This window comes from Hippopotamus amphibius, chromosome 2 (genome assembly GCF_030028045.1).
Source record: "Hippopotamus amphibius kiboko isolate mHipAmp2 chromosome 2, mHipAmp2.hap2, whole genome shotgun sequence".
NCBI classification, from domain to species: domain Eukaryota; kingdom Metazoa; phylum Chordata; class Mammalia; order Artiodactyla; family Hippopotamidae; genus Hippopotamus; species Hippopotamus amphibius.
This window is the reverse complement of record NC_080187.1, coordinates 181,014,052-181,038,903: the sequence shown is the minus strand read 5'-3', so window position 1 is coordinate 181,038,903 and position 24,852 is coordinate 181,014,052. Positions and strand designations below refer to the sequence as shown.

The 24,852-nt window shown below is 41.3% G+C and overlaps 1 protein-coding gene across 5 annotated transcripts in view; it reads left to right on the top strand.

Moving 5' to 3' along the window:
• MEIS2 (Meis homeobox 2) overlaps window positions 1-24,852 on the top strand; it is a 199,137-nt gene that overhangs the window by 51,158 nt on the left and 123,127 nt on the right. For all 5 annotated transcript variants that reach the window (XM_057723833.1, XM_057723835.1, XM_057723836.1 and 2 more), the window contains exon 8: window positions 10,585-10,730. In XM_057723833.1, the coding sequence (XP_057579816.1) occupies window positions 10,585-10,730 (146 nt within the window). The remainder of the gene's footprint in view (window positions 1-10,584; window positions 10,731-24,852) is intronic.

Here is a 24,852-nt window from a genome sequence, read left to right as displayed (position 1 = left end):
TTATAACATTTGCTGGTTCAAAGATTAACCTTCTGCGAGGGGCATTCTGGGCTGTTGGTAACTTGATCAGCTCGGTCTTCTCTTGGTCTCTCTCTCTCTCTGGTTCTTTGTATCGCAGGAGGGAGATGATGGTATCTGACACATTCCTTGGATGACTTGAAGATAGCAGCCTTCTGTGTTTAGGGCTGAAAGATTGTGAACTCTGTTAGCTGAAATGCCACTCTGGGGAGGCGAACAGAACATTAAAAAAGCTTTAGCTGTAGGTAGTGTAGTGCAAGGAGAGTCAAATTTGAGAGCTGGGACTTGAGTGGACATTTGTCCCTGCTTTCCACCTTCATAAAGTCTGAGTGTTAACTGTGGAAAAGGGCATTTGAGAGATCACTAAAAATGAATCATTAGAGCGCCCAGAAGAACTTTATTATGATTCACTGTGAATAACTTTGGAACCTACTCTGTACTTTTCTATGTGCTTATCAGGTAACTGAGGAAAAAGTACATTCTGTTATCCCCTACCACAGAGACGGAGCAATCTGCTGAATTATAAAGGAAAAGGAATTTACTTTTCTACTGGGTTCAGTCAATATCCTTTAGAGAATTCTGTGGGAGCCTAGGGGAATAGATAGCCTTTACTGAAATATTTAAAAATTTTCACTAGTATATATAGAATTGATAAACAACAAGGTCCTACTGTGTAGCACCGGGAACTATATTCAATAGCCTGTGAAAAACCATAATGGAGAAGAATATGAAAAAGAATGCATATGTATGTATAGCTGAACCACTTTGCTGTACAGCAGAAATTAACACAACATTGTAAATCAACTATTCTTCAATTAAAAATTTTTTCAAGTGAAATTCTATCTGTATATATAAATTATGAAATATATATATATATATTTCAATGAGAGAAATCCACTTAAGTCAAGCATAAATTAGAAATATGTATACATTTCAGATGAGAGTACCCAGCCTCAGGGAAGCACAGGCTAAGAGTTTGGAAGCTTTCGTTCACTTCTGCTATAAGGGATTAGAGGGTTCCAGTCAATAAACAAAGCCATTTTATGGCTCCTGACGGGTAAATTGAGGGGACTGATTTGGTCAAGGACCAGTATGAGGATGTTTCTGTTCAACAGTTAACAGGATTCAACATGATATGGAAAATACAGGCGTGCAAAACTATACTACGACGCTCACGTTGCCAGCGAAAGCCTAAAACACTGCCACATTTACATATGTGTCCATCTGTCTGTTTTTACACTTTATTTTTCCAACCAGTGGGTGAAGTGGTTTTCATCCAAGCTGCAGTCTGAATTTTTTTTTTCACCCACCACTTTCCATTCTATAATGTAGCTGCATATTTTAAAGTGCATGCTATCTGTCTCTGGACGCACATGTACTTGCCCAGCCTTGGCTGGGTTTTCGTGTCTCTTCTGGAAGGTTAGCTCATCTTCTCCAGCCTGAGCTTTGCAGCAGCCTGCACCGGGCCAGGTTGTCTCTGGATCACTGGGTCAGGGCGCAGTTTGTCGCCTTCTCCAGGTGGCAGAAATCCCCCAGCGCGGGCCGGGCCAGCAGCCGGGGCCACCGTCCAGCCGAGTCGGTGAGAATGGAAGTGCTTTTGGTCCCTTCAGTGGAGAGCCTGCGTAAATCCTGTGTAAATAGGGGAGGAGAACAAAGAATGAGCCCCTACAGCTCTGAGCATTTGGAACCATTTGGGGCTGAATTTGCTAAATGCTGCTTATACCGCCTGAAAAGTTGAAGAGAAAGGAGCATAAAATCCCCTCTTTTTTTCCCTTTCTGCTCATACCCCGGGGGGAGGGTGTTCAGGACCAGGGAAGCCTGAGGTAAGCCGATGAAGACTTGTTTTTTCGGTGCTCTTTTGAGTGTGAAAAAGGTGGCCTGGGTCACTGTCCTCTCTTTAATGTTGGAAAACCCACACAGTTAGTAAATGTTGCATGTAAACGAAAGCATTTCACCTCTCCTGCTTCCCTCCATGCTAGTGGGCCATGAACGAGTCACTTGAAAAATCACAGAAAAATTTCACTTTAACGTGTCCAGACAGTTAAGCACAGCAGGAGAGTAAAAGAGATCAGTAATTAGCAGGTCTCACTGCTGGCCCCTCACCCCACCTCTCGCCCCTCACCCTCCCCACGTTTCTGGGTCTGTAGCTTCCCCCTCCCCCCAACCTCATCTGATGTGAGAAAGGTAAATTGCACGTGGAAAAAGATTTACTTTGCGGATGGTTCTTGGAAAGCAAGTTTTGTCCGGCTAGAGTCTAACATAGAACTGGGCAAAGGCAGCAGCAGCTTCTTTTTTGCCTCTTATTGGAAACCCTGATTCAGATTTTTCAGTGGGACGTTCTAAATTAAACTCCTGGAAGTTAGTCCCTGAAAGAAAATATCTTTGACTCAGTACATTTTTAATCCTGTTTTTAAAGTACCCTATTAAAAGGAAAAAAACATAAAGAAATGATGACAGAGAATGAGTTTCCAAAGAGCTATGTGTTGCCGTTCCATGGCCATGGGATACTTCATTTTTAACTGTAATGTTCTGAGTAATCTGAACAGCCTGGCAAGGGGCAGCTGCCCTCTCCCAGCACTCTCTCTTCCCCATTGGATTTGGGCAGGTTTGAGAGATGGAGCACCATTTTCGAAAACGATATATGACATTTGTCTTAGACATGTAAGGATCATCTCTGAGGAGGGCCATGCTGAGTAGTAAAACACTGGGCATGATACACCCAGTGCCTCTAGAGCAGGGAGAGTGGAGTGAGGGAGCCCAAGGCGGGGTGTCTGCTAGAACAGGTTACCAGAGCCAGAGACTCCCTTCATGGACCTTCTTCAAAGCAGGTTACATTCTCATAGGGGCTTAATAATATGTCTCAAGGCTATTCCTGCCAATCTGTCCATCCCACTTACATTTGACTGTGTACTCTGTGTCAGGGCTTGGGAATCAGAAACGAATAAGACATGGCCCCTGCCTTGAAGAAGCTAACAGTCAAGCAGGACAGACAAATTAGTAGCAGATAAATTGTAAAACAGATAAGTAAATATAGCAGAGGCAATAACAAACTGCTAAAGAAATCAAAAGCATAGTATACCAGCTCTGTTAGTGGGAAATACAGAAAGCTTTACAAAGGAGATTCCTTTTTTACTGGGTTTTGAAGTTTGAATAGGAGTTTGCCTGGGCAAAGAAGAATGGGAAGGAGTAAAAAAAAAAGGGAAGACAAAGGGCATTTTTGGCCAAGGGCACAGGGCTAAATGTATGGAATTTTGAAAGATTCCTTGTTTCAGAAAACTCTTAAAATTAAACAGATACACCTATTTCAAAATCATATTTAATTTGAACTTTAGGTCCACGGGGAACAATAATAGTCCTGTAGATAATGGACATAACTGTGTAAAAATATGCATCTGTTTGTTTCTTGGTTCATAGTTACCTTCTTTTTTTTTTAATTTTTATTTATTTTTAAAAATATTTATTTATTTATTTATTTATTTATTTATTTATTGCATTGGGTCTTCATTGCTGTGCACAGGCTTCCTCTAGCTGCGGTGAGCGGGGGCTGCTCTTCATTGTGGCGCACTGGCTTCTCAGTGTGGTGACTTCTCATTGCAGAGCATGGGCTTCAGTAGTTGTGGCACATGGGCTCAATAGTTGTGGCTCACAGGCTCTAGACCACAGGCTCAGTAGTTGTGGCGCATGGGCTTAGTTGCTCTGCGGCATGTGGGATCTTCCTGGAGCAGGGATCAAACCCCTGTCCCCTGCACTGGCAGGCAGATTCTTAACCACTGTGCCACCAGGGAGGCCCCTATAGTTACTTTTAAATATGCTGTCATCCTCTATCTCTTTAGTTCATAAATGTGACTATATAAGGCCTCTCTCTTGGGGTTTGTTTCTTGAGCGGTGAGAGCTAACCCAGTGGGTTTCACCTCTTCTTGTTTTCCTAGCAGCCTAAGGGAGAGGATAGAGGATGTGAGCATGGGCTTTACAGGACAAGCACCTCTCTGCTACCTCCTGACTGTATGACCTTTGACAAGTTACTTAATTCTTTTGAGTCTCAGTTTTCCTTATCTGTAAAATGGAATTGATAATAGTAGTTATTTCATTTCATTTGTTGTGAAGATTGAGGGTTGGAGCTTTGCAAGTGTCGTGAAAGTTATTTGTATAATGAGGATAATGAAAGTGACAGCAATATTAAGGAAGAGGAGGAGCCTGTATTCTAGAGAGCCGGAAATGGTGTAGCAAAGGGATTACCTTACTTAACGTGAAATACTAACATTTAAGAATTCTGTAAACTTGTATATGTATGTGTGTGTAAATATGACTGTAGGCAAAAATATGCAGTTCATCTACAGATATATTTGGATACTTATGTATAAATTAGTGAATTCTTTGAAAAAGGTAATAGTATAATTTATGTATTAAGGTTTATAATCAGACATATAAATATCTATATATTCATGAATATATCTAAGTTCTGAAAGTAGTTTGGAAGATGTGTGTGTGTGTATGTGTATGTCTGAAATTAGTGACTTTACGTTGCCCCAAATAAAAATGATAATAAATATAGAGAGTTTCTATTTATCAAAAAAGAGAAGAAAAAAAAAAAAGCCACATTCTTTCAGTTGAGATATCACTCTTTTTTACAGCATATATTTTATATGAATGTATTTAACTATTAAACTTTGTCTAAAACGGGGAGAAGTGAGAATCAAATAATGTGCCACCGACTTACTCAAAAGAAGTACAAATGCTATTAATCCAAACGTATTCATTTGTCCTAATATTTCTCTGAAAATACAGTACTGAGAGGTTTGTTTCAGTTTGTTATTTGACAGGGTTCCAGATGTCATAGAAGTCTTATTCTAGCTTTAAAAAAAAAGTGACTTTGAGGTGAGGAACATATCACTTTAGTTACAGCTCCATGAAGAAGTTCATAGTGTTGCACAGTGATGACATCACAGCCCATGAGATCCTGACTGTATGGACAGTAGATGCTCAAATATTTGCAGCATCTCTGGGTTCTGAAGGTCAGGCTGGTGCTGTCCATATAAGGACCTCCACTTGGACTACAATAAACCCATTAAAAAAATCCTGAGTCTCAAAGAGTCTTGCTGTACTAAATATATCTAAAGACCTTACAGGCGCTGGCTTACTTGTGGGAGAAAAGTTCGCACATTTCTGTTTGAACCTGGACGAGCCTGGACCAGTTCTAGCTCAGTCCCAACCCCTGGGCCCTAGATCTAATCTCTCCTCTGCACTTAGACCTTTACCTGTAGGATCAAGCCTGGTTTGATAGCAGAGTTCAAATGAGGTAATGCTTTGAAAAGTGAAAGATAACTTACAATATGTGAAAATACCAGTGGTAGTAACACTGGACTTGGAGTTACCTGACTCTGGTTTATCCTTGATCACATGTAGCTGTGGAATCTTAGGCAAGGATTTAACCTTTTGGCCTTAGTTTCTTCACTGATAAATGTCTGGGCTGTTTTTTGAGGGCTGCGGGGAGGTGGAATAGGAAGAAAAAGATGGACTAGGACCCTCTTGGTTGTTCCATTTGCCCTATATTTCTGATGGGTCAAGAAGGCCATATCCCAGTGGTGTTGGACTCATTGTAGCACAGCATCGCTGTTTGAATAGTTCCTTTATTCCAAGCCAAGCAGCTGACGTCTAAAATATACACAGATTTTTGGCTAAATGGAGTTAAGACAATATGCCAATGAAAGGAAGTGGTGTCCTTTTGCCTGGGTAGTCTTTATGGCCAAGAATTGTCTGGATTGGGAACTTTTGCTTAGAATCATCTGAGGATCCTCTCATCCTGTGCCCATATCTTTCCCTGATCCACTGACTTCATAGCTACAGATATGGATTTTGCCTACACCTGGATACCCATGGCATCCCAGGGTTAACTTCCTTGCAACTAGACTCCCTCAATATTGCTCTTTTAGGTAGGTACGGACCGGGGCTGCTCTCCCCACCAGCGCCCTGCTCTGAGCATAGCGTGCTCAGCTATGGGAAGCGTGTGTGACCGCCTTCTCTAGAGCACAGGTGTAAATCCAGCCAGAGATGCTCTCAAAATACCTCAGAGTCTTGAAACAGGAGGAGGACCCAGAGATTAGATTCAGGGCTTCAGACAACCACCAGCAGGGGTAGTGGGCTAAAGGGATATTCTCTGTGCCTCCAGCAGTGCCTCTCAAACTTGAGTGTTAGTCAAAAAATCACCTGGAGTGCTTAGTAACCCTCAGATAGCCCAGCCCCATCCCTGGAGATTCGGATGCAGTGGGTCCGGGGTGGGTCCAAGAATTTGCATTGCTTGCAATTTCTTTGCCATTGCTGATGGTGCTGGTCCTCATTTTGAGAGCCAGTGTTCTACAGCTTCTTTCTTCCTGTGTAGCCCTCACCACCAGAAGATAAGGTGGGGCTCCCTTGTGTTGGCCAGTACCTGTGACCAAGAGCACCAGCTTTCCCACAGTGAATAAGGCCCAGGCCAGATTGTAGGTGCTCATTGCAACCTCTGATCCCCTCTGTGGCAGTAGAATAGAATTTTCACTACCTACCTGTTCTTGAGGTTGCATCTTACCTCAAGTTAGAAGGTCATCTAGTTCGGTGGCTTCCAAAAGCTAGTTGAAGAACCAGTGCTAGGCTGATTGTGTAACCAAACCCAAGGAACTTGTTAAAAATACAAATTCCTTGTCTCTGCCCCAGGATATTTTGGTTTAGTAAGTCTGGGATAAGGCCTGGGGACCTGTGTTTTTAACAGTCCCACCTGATAACTTAGTCTGCTTCAAAGGTATCTATCCACAGGCCTTGTGTATTTCTTTCCATGGTCACACACGGTATGTTCAGTAATGCACAGCTATTTTGAGTATCTTTGCCCCAAAATTAGACCGTGCCTTTAGTCAGGAGATTAGCAGCCTTTTAAAAGAAGCGTGCCCAGTAGTTCTTTATTTAGTTTTTCCCCATCAGAGGTGGCAAACGCTGGTGCAGTGGCCTTGGGTCAGCCCTTCAAAAAGGGTCTAATAGGCCCTGAGTTCTTCGAAGAAGTGCCGTTCTCAGCAGGTTTGGAAGTGACTGTGTGCACTTGGCAGCCCACCCAGCCCCTTCAGGACCATGAAGAGTGCAGTTGCCCCAGTTTGGAATTATCAAAGAGAGGGGAGGGCCCTTAAATAAACTCATTGATAAGTTTAGCCCTTCACTCACACACCAGACCATCACTGGGTGTCTGCTCTGGCTCAGACATGGAGGTGTACTCTCAGGATAAAAAGATAAACAAGACACAGTTCCTGCCCCCAGAAAGGATTCCACACTTTTGAGTCCTAACTTCAGATGCTTAAATATATGCCAGTATCTCCCGTACCTCCTTTGACACGTGCATCTGTGCCCGTTTACACACCCTTTTCGGCACAGAAACTCATTCGGCACAGATGCCAAGGATTGCCAGCTCTCTCCTAATACACATGCAGCCCTAAAACAAGGAAACAATATCCACTTTAAGGGCTACTTTAACATCATCTGCACAATTTTGTTTTAGGTTGCAGATCACATGGTTGCCTTTTAAAATTTTTCTTTTAAAGGAAAAATTGCTGCTGTTAGTCCTCTATGCTGGAGTTGATTCACAATCTATTGAAGGAAAAAACAAATTTATTGTGTGTTTGGAGAAGAAAATTTCTATCTTTATGGAGATATAAACACTAATATTAATTTAAAAATCTAATGATGAGTATCCAGTTATTATAAAAATAGGTGCATTTTTCTTTATAATTATTTGTTACACTGGATCCAAATTCAGATAGTTTACATTTATGTAAAATGGACCGCTTATGTTAAAATGCATATAATGCTCTTGTCTTCTCCAGTTTGTCAGTCACCAAAGGATGCTCAATCCAGCTATATTTTTTTCTTGAGCTAAATATAGTGAATCATATAGTTTGAAGGTGTTACCAGCCCTCTCTGCTTTTAAGCAAGAGAAAATACACCGTGGAAACACTGTCTCTCATTTTTAAGGTCATTGATTGGGTTAAAAAGGCAAATGCCTTTTTTTGTTGAACTTCCTTCAGTTAAGCCATTAACCTTTTAAACTAAGTATATTCAAAAAAAATCTATCAAAAAAAGCTAAATGAGATTTTAACAAAATCCTGACAATTTCAGCTTAAACATATACACAGAAACCATATGTGCTTAGGAAGAAATATATACACACAGGCATTGTTTACAGTGTGTGTTTTTATATTTGGAAGACATTGAAGGAAGAGCCATTCCATACATACATTATCTGAAATGTACATCCAGATAGCCCACATAGATTTTCCATCCGGAGACAAAGATATCTTTATCCGGGGTAGGTCGACAGACAGACTGACTGACTTCAAACTTGCACTTGCAGTGTGGATTTTTTTTTCCTCATCTCAGGGTACTGCTTTTCAAAATCGCCTCAGGCTACAGAACAGCACCTCAGATCCCCAAGGCCCACTGCCTGGCTCCTAATAGCCACTCTCCATCTGTGTCACATGAACAGCTGATGAGATCGCTCCAGTGTCTGTATTTTGGAGAGCACATCCACCCAGGTTAAAATGCTAGGGTTGCCAAGGAGCAGTCAGAAGCCATTAGTGTGGGTGAGAATTTGCCTTGCAGCAGTTCCTTGGCATGGTGGAAAGCGTGTACGCGTGTCCCTGCTTGAGCCTGTGTGTATGTGTGTGTGTGTGTCCTTGTGCAGATGACCCCCTAGTGTACATAGGTGTGCAGGGAGAGTAGGCAGATGAAGACTAGACTCCATCTAGCCAGTATTCAAAAGTCAAATGCCTTTGTTTCCCTGTACTCTGATTAGTTCTTTGACTATTTGGGGTCCTTTCGACTCACTTTTTTTTTTTTTTTTTTATCATAACAGACGGCAAAGAAAAAGAGAACAGCAACTTCAGGGTCATGCTCTAGTGTTTGGGCAGATGGAAGGGAGCTGCTTTGCCTTGGGGCAGGGTGGTTGTAATGAAGTGGCCTGTCAGTCTGTAAATAGTGAGGGTCATCTCTTCCATGTGATGGAGGGTATCGCATTGCAGTGAAAATGGAAATGTCAATAAAATTAATCTGCCAGCTCTTTGCTGTGGCTTTTCTGCTTCTCTGGTCAAAGAAGGTTGAGGGTTTTTGTGGTGCGAAAGGAAAAGAACAGGTAAAGGGAAGCCCACCGAGCCGACGGGACAGGTTAGGAGGCGAGGGGCCATGGCAGGATGTCCCGTGTGGCCCAATCCAGGAGGAGGGAGCTGGTCTGGGAATGAGCTGGTGGATCTATAGTATTTCCCTGGGAAGCTGCGGAGCGTCTAGCTCAGGCTACATTGAGCACAGAGTTTATTGTTTTAGGCTTTCTTGGACAAGGTTTTTACTTAGCATGGGATTTATGGCATTTACTGCTAATGAATGTCTATTCTTAAATTACAAAAACCCCCATCTCAGCGCAATTCCCAGATGTCCTTCCAGGACCGTGGCTTCTTAAACACCAGCAGGGAGCATAAACTCTCCACTTCTCTGTTTTCCTCTTTCGTGTGGCTCCAGGCTAATGATGTGCAAGGAAAACACAGCCATCTATAAAGCCCCAGTGCTGTCCCCGTATTCTTCATTTATTTTGCATTTGATTATGCCACAAGTCGGATCTTGTTTCTTTCCTTTTTTTAAAGTTATTAGTTCAAATATTAATGTAGGGATGTGGCATATATTGCTCCTCTTGATTGATGCCTTCCCAAAAACAGGAAGACGTGCTCGTATGAATTTTAAGAAAGTAGGGGTCCTGCAATGCCTTGCCAGAAGAGTTTTTCAGATACATAATTTAGATGCCCTCCAGGCAGGCTTTCAAGGCATTTTTGCCGGAGGGCAAGAAAAAATAACTATGACTGTTAAAAGTAAATGATTTTTGCTAATGCACAATTAATGCCAGAGAAAAGCACAGAAGAGAAAGATGTTGATAGAAACTTCTGATTAAGTGAGCACCCTATCTTGATGTGCATCTTTTTTTTTTTTAATGATAATGATCAGTGGTGCAGAGAGCTAAAAGTTTTCATGTCACGCGGATGCTGAGTCCAGGGTCATCTGAGGAGTGTGTGAACGTGTGTGCTTAGGAGGTGACAGTTCTAGGAGGGGCTGAGCAGGCAGTGTGTTATGTGCAATGAACAGTGACACAGTTACTGTCACCTATGCAGGCAGACTAGAATATATAGACTACAGAACATTTAACTTGATTACCCTACAGTATGTGTTCACTCTGGGCATGGGGATGCATTTTCACCGAATGGGTTTTCTGATGGCGGTTTTCCCACATTGGATTCCATAATTGACAAAGAGCTACTGCACTGTGTCAAGAGCACAATTATAATTGAATTAATGATATGGGCGAGTGTGAGACACACAAAATTAACATTTGAAGAGGCCTGGTTTAATTTTGTCTTTTACATATTTGTGTCTCCAATTATACTTTAATGAAAGAGAATATACCCGCTTAATGGATTTCTTTCAACAAGCTTAGCTGAGCTCATCATTAGCTGCTCGCTGTTGTTGGCATCCTTTCCGTGTTTTCTCTAATGTATTTTCCTTTCTTTCTACTAGGGGATGGTTTAGACAACAGTGTAGCTTCACCTGGCACAGGTGACGATGATGATCCAGACAAGGACAAAAAACGCCAGAAGAAAAGAGGCATTTTCCCCAAAGTAGCGACAAATATCATGAGAGCGTGGCTCTTCCAGCATCTCACAGTAAGTCAAGACGAAAGAGAAAAATGAGTTTTGTTGTTTTGCCTTCTCCTAGCAAGTCAAATGGGCTCATACAGATTTTTTTGGAAAATAAGGTGCCTGTTTTCCCTTTCTTGAAATCTGATGGCTAACAGAGCGGTTAAGGTTTTACCAACTCTCACCACTCAAAGAGCACCCTGTAGAAAGGAGGAGTTTTTGTCTCCATAGTTCAGGAATGGACCTTATTCAGAATGGTCTAGGGCCCTAAACAGTATTTATAAGGAAATGTGCTATTTATGCTAAAAGATACGAGAGCAGCTCCATATAATGCAACTGCAACCAAGGGAAACAGCTGTAAGAAGCTCATGAATCCATAAACGTGGCCGATTACGCTCTCAAAGAAGCCATCTCCTCAAGCAGGCAAAAAAAGCACCTTGCTACATGCTTGTCCAAGCTCTTGGTGCCAGGGGCGACTCTAATCTCAAAAGCAGCTTGCAAACATGTCACATGTTTATATGACAAACACAGAAGGGTTATAGGTGCTATAATGCCTTTGTTTCTAAGGTAGAGGTTAAAGATTCGTTTTTTAGCGATTCAAGTCCATTATCTTATGAGCTGCTTCTGTTCGCTTGTGGGAAAAGATCAACTCTGTGCGACATTTTTAAAGTAACAGTTTATCTTGCTGTTTGCAGTCGGTTTTATGTGTCATTATATATGCCATGGACTCTAAGACCCTCATGACAAAAATATTACAATGTATTTTTACAGAGGAACTAGGCACTCATATTTTACTGTTCATTTGGAAATTCTGGGAAAATGGTAAAGATGTCAGAGGCTGTTTCTTGCTATAAGATTGTTTTCAGGCCATTCTGTTTAGGCTAATGCTTAAAAGTAGAGTAGCACATTGAAAGCTGAAGGTCTTTGATTCTCCAACTTGTGGGTTGCCATGCTGAATGACATTAGTTACAGTGTCATGGGTCCAGGACAAGGTTCCACTTTTATTTATGGTGGTGGCTGCTGATCTCTTCTAGCAGAGCTACAAAGGGCGAGAGGTGGAGCAGCGGTGGGGTGGGCAACGTGATAGATTCACATTCCTAAATCGGCCATTTTGATGTAAGGACATTAGTAGCAAACGAAGGTGTATCGATCTGGCCGGTGGTGTCAGGATTAGCTGGGAGAACCAACGAGGCTGCCATGGCAGTGGTTATTCTTGCCTTGCAGCTATGGCCATTTCAAAGGTCAGGGCCCTGCACTGACGGGGCTCAGAGGAATTAGACAGAACATGCAGTCTCTGGGCTGATTACTTAACCAAAGACAAAATAATGAGTCCTAAGCAAATACTGACTAATTGAAAGGGCTGTAAATCCATTACATATTGGTCAGGGATAATCAGGAGTATTTAATCACTTTTATCTATTCAGGAGCACTGAAGCTGCAACAGCAAAGCCCTGAACCTTGCCATGTGCTTATTCTTCTCATCATTATTGAAATTACTTCACAGCTGTTCTTTGCTACATCACCTCAGCTGGAGATTTACTAACCTGTAAAATGTTTTTAATTTGGAAGCCGAATGAGTGTGAGGGGAGGGGTTTCTCATTTTTAACTGAAGGTTTGTTTGGTTAGAGTAGCAAGTAAGAAAGGCAGGATAGGGGCGAGTGGATGGCAGGCGAGCTGCTTTCTCCCACCAGCTCACCTGTCTGGCTTCCTCCGTCGGTCTTCCTTCCTGCTCTGCCTTCCTTGGTTGAAAATAGAGACTTCAGCGATTGCTTTCCAAGCAAACATCCCCATGTGTTTTCAGCCCCTCAGTCATCAAAACCAACATCACAGAACAGCAGAAGCTTAGAGAGTTCGGCTGCTTTGTTTACAAACCAGGAAACTCAGACCCAGAAAGGGAAGTGATTGGCTCAAGGTCCAGCTGTGACCAGAACCCGAGCCTTTCTTGTCCCCAGCTCTGTGCTCGTTCTACCACATTATGATGACTTTGCTAAAGTCATGACCGCCTTTAACAGCGGCATATCAGTCTCACAACCTCTGCCATCAAAATGCTCAGTGTCCAAGGGGGGAAATACAGAGAAGCAAAGTGCTGTTTCTGTACTTGTTTTTAAACCTTTTCTGCTCCCCCAACCTTTCCGAATAGAGAAGACTTACTTTGCACCTCTCTCTAGAAGCCAGCTCTCTCCCTCACTGCCCAGGTCTGTGCCTCGAATCTCCCGCGGAGCGTCCAGAGCCCTGCTGGACCTCTTGCCTTGCCCTGTTGGTGTCTTACCTCCCACCTCACTGCCCTGGATTGAACCCACTGTGCGCTGTGGCCACAGGCAAGGAATTGCGTGTGGCCGGTGATGCCTGGGTGCTCCTTGTGGCTGTACTATGCGCTAGGTACTGTGTACTATGTACCTTCTCCCCATCCTGAGGTTGCTTTCATCTAGATAAATGTGCATGAGGCTTTGTGCAGAATTCTCTGTCCAACTGAAAATTTTTAACTAATGCCTGTCCTTGGAGCGGGGAGAGAAGACTCAAATAGCTTGAGCTGGGGAGTCGGGAAACCGACATTTCGAGTTCAGTGTTCCTGTGTTCTGGCTGAACCTCAGTTAAGTCCATTAAGTTCTCTGGACCTTCCATTTCCCCATTGTTCAAACAGACCTTCACGTTACAGGCTCCTTTCCCGTCCTCATGTGTGCTGGTTACCAGAACAGTCAGAGCACGCTGTGCCCCAGCCTCCTGGTCATCCTCTCCTCTCAGTCCCCGCTTCCTTTTTATTTTCCATTAACTGCTTTATTTTTCTCCTCCCCATGACCTTCTTTCACATCATGCCCCTTTCATTACCCTCTCCACTGGCTTTGTCTCTCAGCCCTCTCTCTGCTCCCCTCCCCGGCCTTTTCTGCACCTCCCTTGTCTGTAAGGAAATTCTCCTCTGCTTTCTCTTTGAAAACGTCTTCCCTCTTCATCCCGACGTCACCCCAACTGCAGAGGAGAGGTTCAGTAACTTTGATGAGGATGGTCCTGTAAAACTTTTACTTTCCAATCTTTAATGAGCTGAAAGATTTACTTGGCTATAATTCTGAGTGCAGAAAGCAAGAACAGAGACCCCTAACTAGCGACATTTTAATTTAGACCCCTTTTCTTACATGCACTAACAGGCATGAGGAAGTCCTTGGAAATAGAGATGCCCCACTATATTTTTCTGTCATTTAATTAATTTCAACTTTCAAAGTGAAATGTTGGCTCTAGCTCACTGAAAATAGATGTAGTCTAAATTATTATTTCATGTAAATTTCTTTACAAGTGCATGATTCAATGTGCATTCCTTCATTATTAGTCTCTTTAACATTATTTCAAACTGGTTTGTTCCCTTTTGTGCAGTATGACCTGTTCTTGTATTACAATAATCCCCGATGTACCCTTTTTTCTTTCTTTTTTTAAAAAGAAGCTAATTGAATTATCTCATTATTTTAATTTGTTAAGCAAATGTATTTTGCATCTCAGGATGTGTTCTTAAAGAAGGGGGCTGCCGAGGCTTTGCCCCCTGAATGGGCCATTGGCCCATTTTGACATTCATGCATTCATTAACTAGCAGAACATAAAAGAACTCTGGTTGTATTTTTTTTTTCCAAACACCCAACCAGCATGGAGCAACTTTTCCCAATAAGCCACAGGGGTCTCTCTACATATGTTCTCAACTGCAAGCTATTGTCACCTATTCTGAATACCTCAAAAGGCCCAGAGAAAAAAGAACCCCACCTCAACAAAGGCCAACTGTAGCAATTGTTAAGTCTTAGTCTCAATATGACAAAAATCATTAACCTTCAGTTCTCTTGGAAGAACAAGTTCCACTACAACTGTAACAGTTAAAACAATCTTTCAAGTTCCTGTGCACCACCAGCTTTAGGGAAAAAGGTAACAAGCTCACAGCTAATCGATGATATTGAGGGAAATACTTAAACTAAATCCAAAGTGGCCTTTAAAAAACCAAACTTTTTGATGAATTGAGGAATTTCCATATTCTGAGTTAAGCAGTTTGAACTTGCTCAGTCTGAAGCTAAACAACTAGCTTCTAACTACCAATTTCCAAAATGTCCTTTAAACATCACAGTAATTTCAAGGAGATAAATCCATATAAATATTTAAAGCCTCACAACAATTTCAAGGAAATAAATCCATGTAAATATTTTTTAGAAATTCAACTAGTGAACGTGTCGTATCTTACTATTACCCCCTCTTCTATTGGTGGATGGTTCGGCCTGGCATCTCAGACTAAGAAATCTAGTGAAGATCGAAGAAAGAATCTGTTTGGAATGTACGTGCTTTTGCTAGAAAGTACCCAGTGGCAAAAAAACGTAGGGAAATCCTAGAGAAGTATATTCTTTTCCGGAACACATGGAGATGATGATATCATAAAAGTAAGCCTGCCATTACAACTGTTTTTATTTGACTTCAAAGATAATTAAAGAAAGAAACAGCAAGAAAGAATACCCCGGCTGACGGTTTATTCTTAACGATGAAAAACTCCTCCATGCCAAGAAGCCCTTAGTGTGCTCAATTAGGCTCTCAGGCACCTCCACTTGCCACCTTCAAGAGCTCCCCTAGTTGTGCTGCAAAGAATATATTTGATCATGGAATGAAAACAGGAAGTGCTCACACACAAAGACACCACTTGCCCATACCCATTTCTGACTAAGGTTTTTCTTATTCGAAAACATAGGGATAAAGCTCAGCCTTAGTGGATGTAGGACTTCTTTCAAAGCTGTGTGTACAGAATCAGAAGCAAATTTACTTTAAAGTGATATAATATCGTGCAGCCTTCTGGAAACTGCAGGTTCTAAAAACTCTGCCCTTTGTTCATGGCAAAATGCTTCTCCCCTCTCCATGTTTCTGGTGGTAAAGGGAGCGAAACGAAGCCTGCTTCTCAGGTGTTCACCAGTTTCACTCCTTGCCTGTTAGAGTTTGTTTCATGGGATTTTGTAAAGGTCTCTTTTGAGTAATGAAAATGTGTTTTAAAGTATATTGTCCTACAGAGACAGTGCACCCAAGTTATGAGTAAATACAGCTCCATGTTACATGGAGAAACTTATTTCTTCTCCAGTGAATTCAAGACCATATGACAGTCAACCTAGTCATCTCAGGTTTTTTTTATTGTATTATATATGTGTATACACACACACACAGAAGAGAGAGAGAGAGAGGGGAGAGGTGAGACTAGACTATTTTGCCTTTTAACTGGTCCTCTTCGTCTTGTGTAGATCCAGATAGTTTCTTTTCTCAATTAGGCAATACAGTGTCAAGGTTAAGAGCACAAGGCCTGGAATCTGCAACACAATAGATTTTTTTTTTTAATTTTATTTATTTATTTATTATTTTTTTGGGAGTCCAACACAATAGATTTTTGATCTTGAGCATTGAGGTCTCTAGACCTCACATTTCATATCTGTAGAGTGGGGATAATTTTAGAATCAACCTAGTAGAGTTGTTGCAGGCATTAAATGAGACAGTGTAAAGCATTCAGCTCCATGCCTGGTTCTTGTAATAAGTACATAATATAAAGTAACTATAATTTTGTCTTTTAATCTAGTTGAATAGCTACCATGAGACTTTGACCAGTCCAACTGGGCAACCAAAATTACCACATAGTTTCCTGGTACTGTGTGAGACGGAGAGACTGGCTTTGCCGAACAAGTCCCAAAGGCCCCACAGCAGGAGAGAGCATAGTCTAACCTCCACCTTCTAGAGCCATGTATACACCAGGTGGCTGCCCAGCGGTGCTAGGTGATCGCATCAGAGTGTCCTGGTGCCCATGGAAACCCAGAGCATCCTGCTGAGGCTTCTGGGTTGGGGTGGCAGGTAGAGAAGAAACTGGCTGTGGAATAGTTCAGAACACCTCAGCTGGGGCCTTCTTTTGTAGAGACCCTCCCCTTCTCCTTAAGGGTTCCAGTATGTGAATAGAACCTAGAGCCTCCCGCTTCCTCGGAGTACCAGAGTCTAGGGTCTCTGAGAGACAGCACAGTGTCAGTTTTTAAAAAGGATCACTGGACGTGAAATGAGTCTTGGGTTTGAGCTCTGTGGTCCTGAGTGAGCTATTCAGCCCCTGAACCTATTTCCAGACCTACAACGTGAAAAGAGTAAATATGTGCTCTACTTAACTGGTTGGGTTGCTGTGAGGCTCAGATGATGTGGTCAGTTTGTAAACTGTAATGTGCTGCACAGATGTTGAGTACTTTGGTTTCTGGTTGTGTGCCTGGCACTCCAGCAGCTTAAGGCCTCTGGTACCTCATGAAATCCCCACGAGTGAGAGACGCAGCACCGCCCGCTTTGTACTTCTCTACAAGTAGTTTCTCCACTTGTCCATTTCCACAAGGGTATCCATGGAGACAGTGTGATAATTTCCATCATTAGATGTCTTTTTAAGGGCCTCGAATGGTTAATTGAATAAGTATTTCAGGGACATTAGTTTTTTCTACTTGGAAATTAGTGCCCTTGTGATTCTGAGATCTGTCTACTTTAATACTAATTGCTATAGGCCACATTAACACCAGATATAAAATGTTGGCCTTACTTACACAGTGAAAGATGGCCTTTCTCATATTTAGGGATACAGATGTGCACGGAATACGAGTGGGGCTCATGGGCTGAGACATGCTTGTATGGAAATGCCTGTGCAGAACACATAGCTGAAAAACACCAGCAGAAAGAGCCTCCCGCAAACATGCAGCAAAGTGAGGCCGCCCGCAGCCTTAGCCTTTGCATTGTTTTCCTGCGTGCCAGGAGAAAACATCTGTGAATTATTTGAATGGAACCTTATACTGGAGATGGTGAATTGGTGTCATCTCTGTTTAATTTCAGGAAATGATGTCACAATGCATTAAATAACAATGTTGGGTGATTTATTTTCATGTGGACATGCTGTCCTAAGCATTCCTCTTCTCTTGCAATGTTTCCAATTAACTGTAAGCTTGAGTGTTCTTCCTATTTCATAATGATTTTGAGGGGTGGGGGCGGGAGATCGGGGTGGGAAGAGTGGTAATTTCAGAGGTTGCCGAGGTCCAGAGCTTATGGTGCCTCCATCGTGTTCCTGTTGGGACGGGAGGGTACTGAGCGTCGGGCTGTGGTCACCCACTTGGCAACCTACAGCAGTGTCGGTTTTCACGAATGTCCAGAAAATAGAGCCTGAATGTTCTGATCCTGGCTGTCCAAAGAGCCACTAGATAATTTTAATAGCGACCTGCATACTGTAGCTTCTGCCTTTATCAAAGTTTCCATGCACTCCCTTCTTCAGTAAAGAATAGAGGACATAAGTCAATTCTGTGTGCCATCTGTCGTCGTTTTTACAATTTCTCAAATTAAAGAGACAGGCCAAAAATCTAATGTTGTGTTGAATCCTCAGAACTCCTCTAGAAGAAATGAAATTGCAACTAAATTTACTTTGTCTCTCTTGAGAGAGAGAAAAAAAAAAGCATGCTGCTGTGTCATAACCTTTTCCTTGTAGTCCCAATTTGGTATTTAGAATTGGATCATGAGGGGTTCTGCATGTGAAAGCCTGCTGTGTTTGGGACTCAGCAGCCTTTGTCCACATTCTGAATGACTTTGAGGTAAAGTCCCCAGTACGGTGGCAGCGGCAGTGGCCTTTCATGGGGATGATGAAATGTGTGGTCTCCTCAATGCAAAAATATCTGGTCAAGACATTTCAAGAGTATATCAGACCATCCCACTTATCTCAGCTGAGATAGACTCAGAAAATTAAGTCCTGGATTATGAGCTATGAGCTGACAGACACATTTTAAAAAACAAGTAACTGAGGGAGAAAATTGAAGAATGAAATGCTTATTAAATTACCATCAAAAAGAAACTAAAATAATTATTAGCTCAAAGTTTAGCACCCGATTTCGTAAAAAATCACTCTAAGTATAATTGTTTAAAAATACGTTAAAGAATTCAAGGAGATGGAGAATTGAGGACCCTTGAATAAAAGAAAATAGGAGGCATGTGCATATCTGAATATTCAGCTATTTAAAAACTCCCAAGAATAGAGTGCCATTAAATGCTGTTTAGTGAAACCCGTGAATATTCATTCAGATCATAGAGAAAATTTCCATTTCTTCATTCCACATGACCACAGTTTGCAAGTGTATTCTGTGGAGAGGTGGCGTTGTGGGGAATCAAAGTCCAGTTTGCCTAGGTGATGAGAACACTCACTGTCCCTCAGCTGTGCTGCAGGATAGGGTCATAAAGTGACCTTAACATTCAGGATTCATTTTGATTTTAGAGACTGTTACTGCACAGATTTCAGAGCACTCCTGGAAATGCCCTGCCTCCTCCGTGCTGTAGTCTGTTTTTGCAATTTGAAACAGATTATGACGTGCAAGGATGATATCCAGCCCCCCTGCTCCCGTTATGAAACAGTGACTTGGGTAGGAAGCATTAGGTTGGTTGAATGGAATTTGCCATGTTACACTGACGTGCCTCATACCACTTTCTCAATTGATTGGCAGCAGTTGTTTACAGTATGCAGAGTAATCACTGGCACCCTTTACAGGTGTATTATCCTCTTAAAACATAATAGTAATGCTATTTTCATGCTTTTACATTTGCTATTCATATTTTGAACTGCCAAGTCCCAAATCTGCCAGAACTAATTTAAGTTGTTTTTATCTAATAGTGGATAAGTTGTCAAGTCACAGTATAACGGCAGATAATTTTTCTCAAACTATAGTTTTACTTCTTGGTTATAATAGATAACATGAATATTTGTTGACTCTGACTTGATTGTCCACAGAAAGAAAAATTACAACTCAAGAGATTATTATTGTGGAATTCTGTGATGACAAGAAATGAGGAGAATATTATCTAGTTATTCTGAGCATTGTAGGAAATTAACAACCACCAACCACCCTGCCCCTCAGTTTACTGATACCTGATTTGCCTAACATAGCCAGATGATGGAGATCTACCCTTATTAATCCCAGTTCCAAATCTCATTGCTGCTCTTAATTTTAATACTTCAGTTATCTGATTGTAGCTATCTAGACATATTTACTTCTTGCATCATTCCCCTACATTCACAAGTATTCCAGAATTAATTTTGACTTGGAAATATCTGGTAATTCCATTACTAATAATTTAGAAAAGGGTAATCCCATAACTCCGGTCATCCTACAATTGTAAAATGGCTTATTTCTTACCCTGGGACACCTGGTGTGACCCTGTCATTAGCCAACAGTAAACAACCCAAGTGTACTGGCGGTGGTGCTACACTTGTGTTTCAAAAAGAAAAAGGCTTTTATCAAACAGGAGACGTGAATGCTGGATTATTCCCTGGAGGTTTGGTGACATGTTGGAACTCTCTGTAAAAGCAGCCGTATTTTTTTCCCTATGGTGAAAAGTTACAGGTTCCGTTTCAGTGTTTCAGGATACCTGCAGGCAGCTCATGGTTGTTCCACTTGTTTTAAACCCTGCCTCTCAGTCAGTAAAAACAAAAAAGTGAGGAGAATGCATGGGCCATCTGTGATCATTATGAGTCAATTATAAGCTCGGTTTAGTTTTTGCGTTAGTTTCTAGGAAACCGTAAGTTTAGACCCATGTGGCAAAATCCCACCGATTACTTGATGGCACTTTGATAGTGACCCCTCTTTTTGCTTAATCCTGATGCTTTTATGCTTGCTGGTGAACCGCTTAAGTGATAATCAAATATGACCATGTGGAAAGGCATCAGTTTTTAATATGACCTTTGTTACCAGCCTGGGAATCCTTTCAAAACAGTTTGGACTTTTTTACCCCCAGAGTAAGTTTAAAGGAAAGTGTGATTTAGTTCTCTTCGGTTCCTACATGCTTATACTCTCTTGTCAATGTCTATCCCAAATACTAACCCCCTGCTTATTTGAAATATATATAATCAGTTAAATAGGAAGGGGTTGCTTAAATTCTCCTGAATCTATGGTTGGGTGTGATTGGAGCAGACAGTGGAAGTGTTTGGAATTCATCACTGAATCGGTGCTTTTCCTACCGTCAGATAGCGAGCACACTCTATTAATTCTTCGTGCTCTACAAAAACAAAGAAACATTTGAGGGCAAGGAGAAAGAAATTCCTCCTGTTTATAAGGCTATATAAATATACCAGGGGCAGCAGAGTTCAGAGCAGTTCAGAGTTACTCAGCCAGCATCCTTGTCTCAACTCAGCCTTTTGCTCTCTGAGTTATCTTGGGCAAGTTAGTTAATTTTCTGAGTGCTGGTTTTCTCATCTTGTTGTTCTGAGGGTTAGCTGAGATTAGAAATAGCCCTTTTAAAAAAGCAGAATGCTCTGCAAGTATAAAATGTTCTTCATGAATGTTTTCATATAATCCGCTGAAATAATTAACGTGCTCTGTCTTAGCTCCATGACACCTGAACTTTGGATACAGGTGAAATACTCTTCAAAGAAAAATACTTTGCTTGTTTCTCTAGACCTAAGTCTGTTTTGGAATGAGGATCAAATCCTACAGTTAGCATGACACATACAAGGAAGAGGGCAAAAGATCTTATGCACCATTCGTACTGTAGCACAGCGTTAGTGGCATCATGAGTCTAAGTAACTTTTGAAATTGCATACACTCAAACTTAAGAGAAAGAATGAGATGATAGCAAACTAACCTCACAATAAGCTTATTGCTGCTTGTGTTATTATAACTTTGAGACGAGCTCCTTGGAGGTTTAGACATCTTTGTTCTTTATTCATAAACTTTTCATCCTAAGAATTTACGGGTTCACCAGCTTGCCACATTTCTTCCTGGTCAAGCTGGTGAGGATGAGCGGTTTTAGTCTCTAAAATGTCAGTCTCATAGGCCCACTCCAAAGAAGGTGGAGACACAGAATTATCTCATTGCAGAATTATCTCATTGCCAGAGACTAGTGGGATTATTATTATTTTTTGAAGATAGTTTCAATCTGGATGCTAAAATCTAGCTCCATTTGATTCTACATTCAGAGATTTGTAGATGTTACAGCTTTTAAGACAGAATCCTCTGGCTGAAGCATAGAATATGTGTAAGAGAAGAGGGGGGACAGTTTGGAAAGGTATACTGAGGCCTTAGGTTTAGACACATAAGCCAGATATCTGGGTGGGGACTTCTATGGATGTTAGAAATGATGAGACTGCAGTTTCAGAGTGTGGGCTGATCTTTGTAGAAGCAGTGCTTGCAACCATGGCATTGTATAAAGGTAAGGAAGGAAGAGAGCGCAGCGAGAGGGGATTTGAGGATAGAATCTTTTTTAAAACTACATTTAAAGGGAGGAAGAGAGAAAGTAGTGAACAGAGATAAGGATATCAGACTGGTAGGAGCATAATCAGATCATGTGAAGAGAGAAGGAGTTTCAAAGTAGAGGAAGTAGATTCTGTAGAAAGATCAAGGACGATGATATTAACTAAAAATAAGCCTTTGGATTTGGCACTTGGGAGTCATGGTCCAGCTCTGAATTCCACGAATGGATGGGAGCAGCCAACGTTGGAAGGGAACAAAGGAAGAACCAGGGGGACAGCGCATGGGGGTGGCAGCGTTTATCAGCAGGGGCAGATCAGGTGCGTCCGGGGGTGCATCAGCATCAGCGTGGGACGCGATCCCAGGGAGAGAGGCTGAGGTGTAGGTGTTGGGGGAGGTTGGGGGGGGATGGTGAAGAGGATGACAGTGGATAATCCAGGGTTCAAGAAGAGGAAGTCAGTGAGGTTGAGATCAAAACACAGGTGGAGAATGGACTTGAGGACACGGGGGGTGGGGGGATAGTGCGAAGGGGAAGCTGGGATGCAGTGAGAGAGTAGCATTGCCATATATACACCACCAAATGTAAAATAGACAGCGAGTGGGGATGCTGCTGCATAGCACAGGGAGAGTAACTCTCCATGCTTTGTGATGACCTAGAGGGGTGGGATAGGGAGGGTGGGAGGGAGGCTCCGGAGGGAGGGGATATGGGGGTATATGTATACATATAGCTGATTCACTTTGTTGTACAGCAGAAACTAACACAACGTTATTAAGCAATTATACTCCAACAAAGATCTGAAAAAAAACAAAAACAAAAACCACAGGTAAGAAAGGGAGGTAGGAGGCAGACACGCTTTGTAAAGTGTAGGAAGAAAGCTGAGGGAATTCAGAAGAGAGCTTCTCTAACTGGATGAGTAGGAACTGTGGAAAGTGTGATGCAGAGAGAATTAGGAGGACACAACAGGGCAGATTCAGAGCAAAGAGGGCCAGGCTGGAATGGACTCAGTGCATCTCATTGCAGCCTTTCCCAGGCAGAGCTCAGGAACCCAGGAGCAAGAGGACGAAAGGAGACAACAGGAAAACTTACATCTGGGATTGACAGTAAGAGGGAGGGTTTTACTTAGAGAATTCCTTAAATGGCTAAGAAGTCAAAATTCTCACAAGATATTCTTTCCTTGGATCATGACTGAAAAAGGATTCTATGGTTCATCTGAATAATGAAACAAGAAAGGCCAAGATATTTTTGGAAAAGAAAAATGAGAAAGTTCTTTCACTGTTATTAAAATAGATTACAAAGCTACAAGGTGTGGCACTGGCTAACATAATAGGCAGAATGATCATTTGAACAAAATAAGAATACTACAAATTAATCCAAATATATAGAGATATTTATTAATTTTAAGGGCATAACTTCAAATCAATAAATGGTTTTTGGTTAGTGGTTTAACTGTTTTTGAAAAAACAATTGGTATTGTCCATCAAAATAAGTTCCACATTTAAGAGTTCTCCAAAGTAGATTTAACTATTTCTCTTTCCTTTATTAAAATCCCTCCAGAGCATAAAACCAAAGAAATTATAAAGAAAATGGCGATAGATTTAATTAAATAAAAATTAAGAGCTTTTGAACATCAAGAAAACACCACAAAAAAACTGGCAAACATATGTACAACATCATATAACAGGCAAATGATTAGTGTCCTTAATAAATAGGGGTACAAATCAATAAGGGAAAAAGTGCAACAGGTAAAAAGGCACAGATGAATATGTCCATTCACAAAAGAAGAAATACAATGGCCAATAAGCACTTGAAAAAAAAAAGTTCAAGATAATTAGTAACCAAGTCTGTTTTTAAATCAGCAGGAAAATTTTTTTTCTATAAAATTAAGAAAAACTAAAAAAAAATTTATGTGGTCAGCACTGTTTAGAGTGCAAGGAGGTATCTGCCTTACTATTGACTATAAATATTGATTTAATCTTTCTAAAATTTAAACTGGTAATGTATATTACTAATCATGTTCTTATCCTTTGATCCATTAATTTAATTTCTAGGAGTTTATGATAAAAAAGTAATAACATATACAAAATTAAGCAAAAGTATGTACAAAGATATTTATGATAATAGAATATTGAATATTCCCTAATATTCCATTATGGAATACTGTGGAATATTATTTAATCATTAAAAATTATATTCTCAAAATATTTTGAGATATGGAAAAAAATCTCTCAATATCTTACCAGGTGAAATAAAACAGATAAGGCAGTATGCATGATATGATTGCAGTTTTGGAAAAGAAAATATTTGAGGATATCTGCATAGAAGAACAAATGAAAATGTTAACAGTGATTATCTTTGGGTAGTAAGATCTAGGTGACTTTTTAAACTTTCTTCTTTATACTTATCCATATGTTCTAAATTGTCTGTAAAATGTGCATTGTATTTGTACTACAAGACAATAAATTTTATTTTAATAAAGAGCCATGCTGGGTAGAGGGCTAATAAAAGTGTGGTAGTACACTGGGAATACAGGAAGCCCACTGAGAGCCTGCAAGTCCAAATGAAGATTAAGAGGGAGAACAGAGAAGAAGGGAAGGAGCATTTTAAGGTCTGTGAGCTTGGAAATGCAGCATCTCTGCTTGACAAAATCCAGGGTTGGGGAAGTAGAGATGGCTGACATTGGAATTAAGACAGGCAAGATATTAAAAACGTGTTTGTCATATATTGAAGCCCTCAAAAGTAGAGGCAAGTGGTGGGGGAAGAGGAACATTCTAGTGTAGACAGAAGCCACTGGGGAAGGTGGAGGTGGCTTAGGGGTCCACAGCAGGGGAGAGGAATGGCAGCAAATGCTGTGAACTTCATGAGAAAAGTGGATGGAAAGTCTCAGATCAGGCACTGAGAGCAGGGAGTGAGAGAGAAAAGGGAAAAG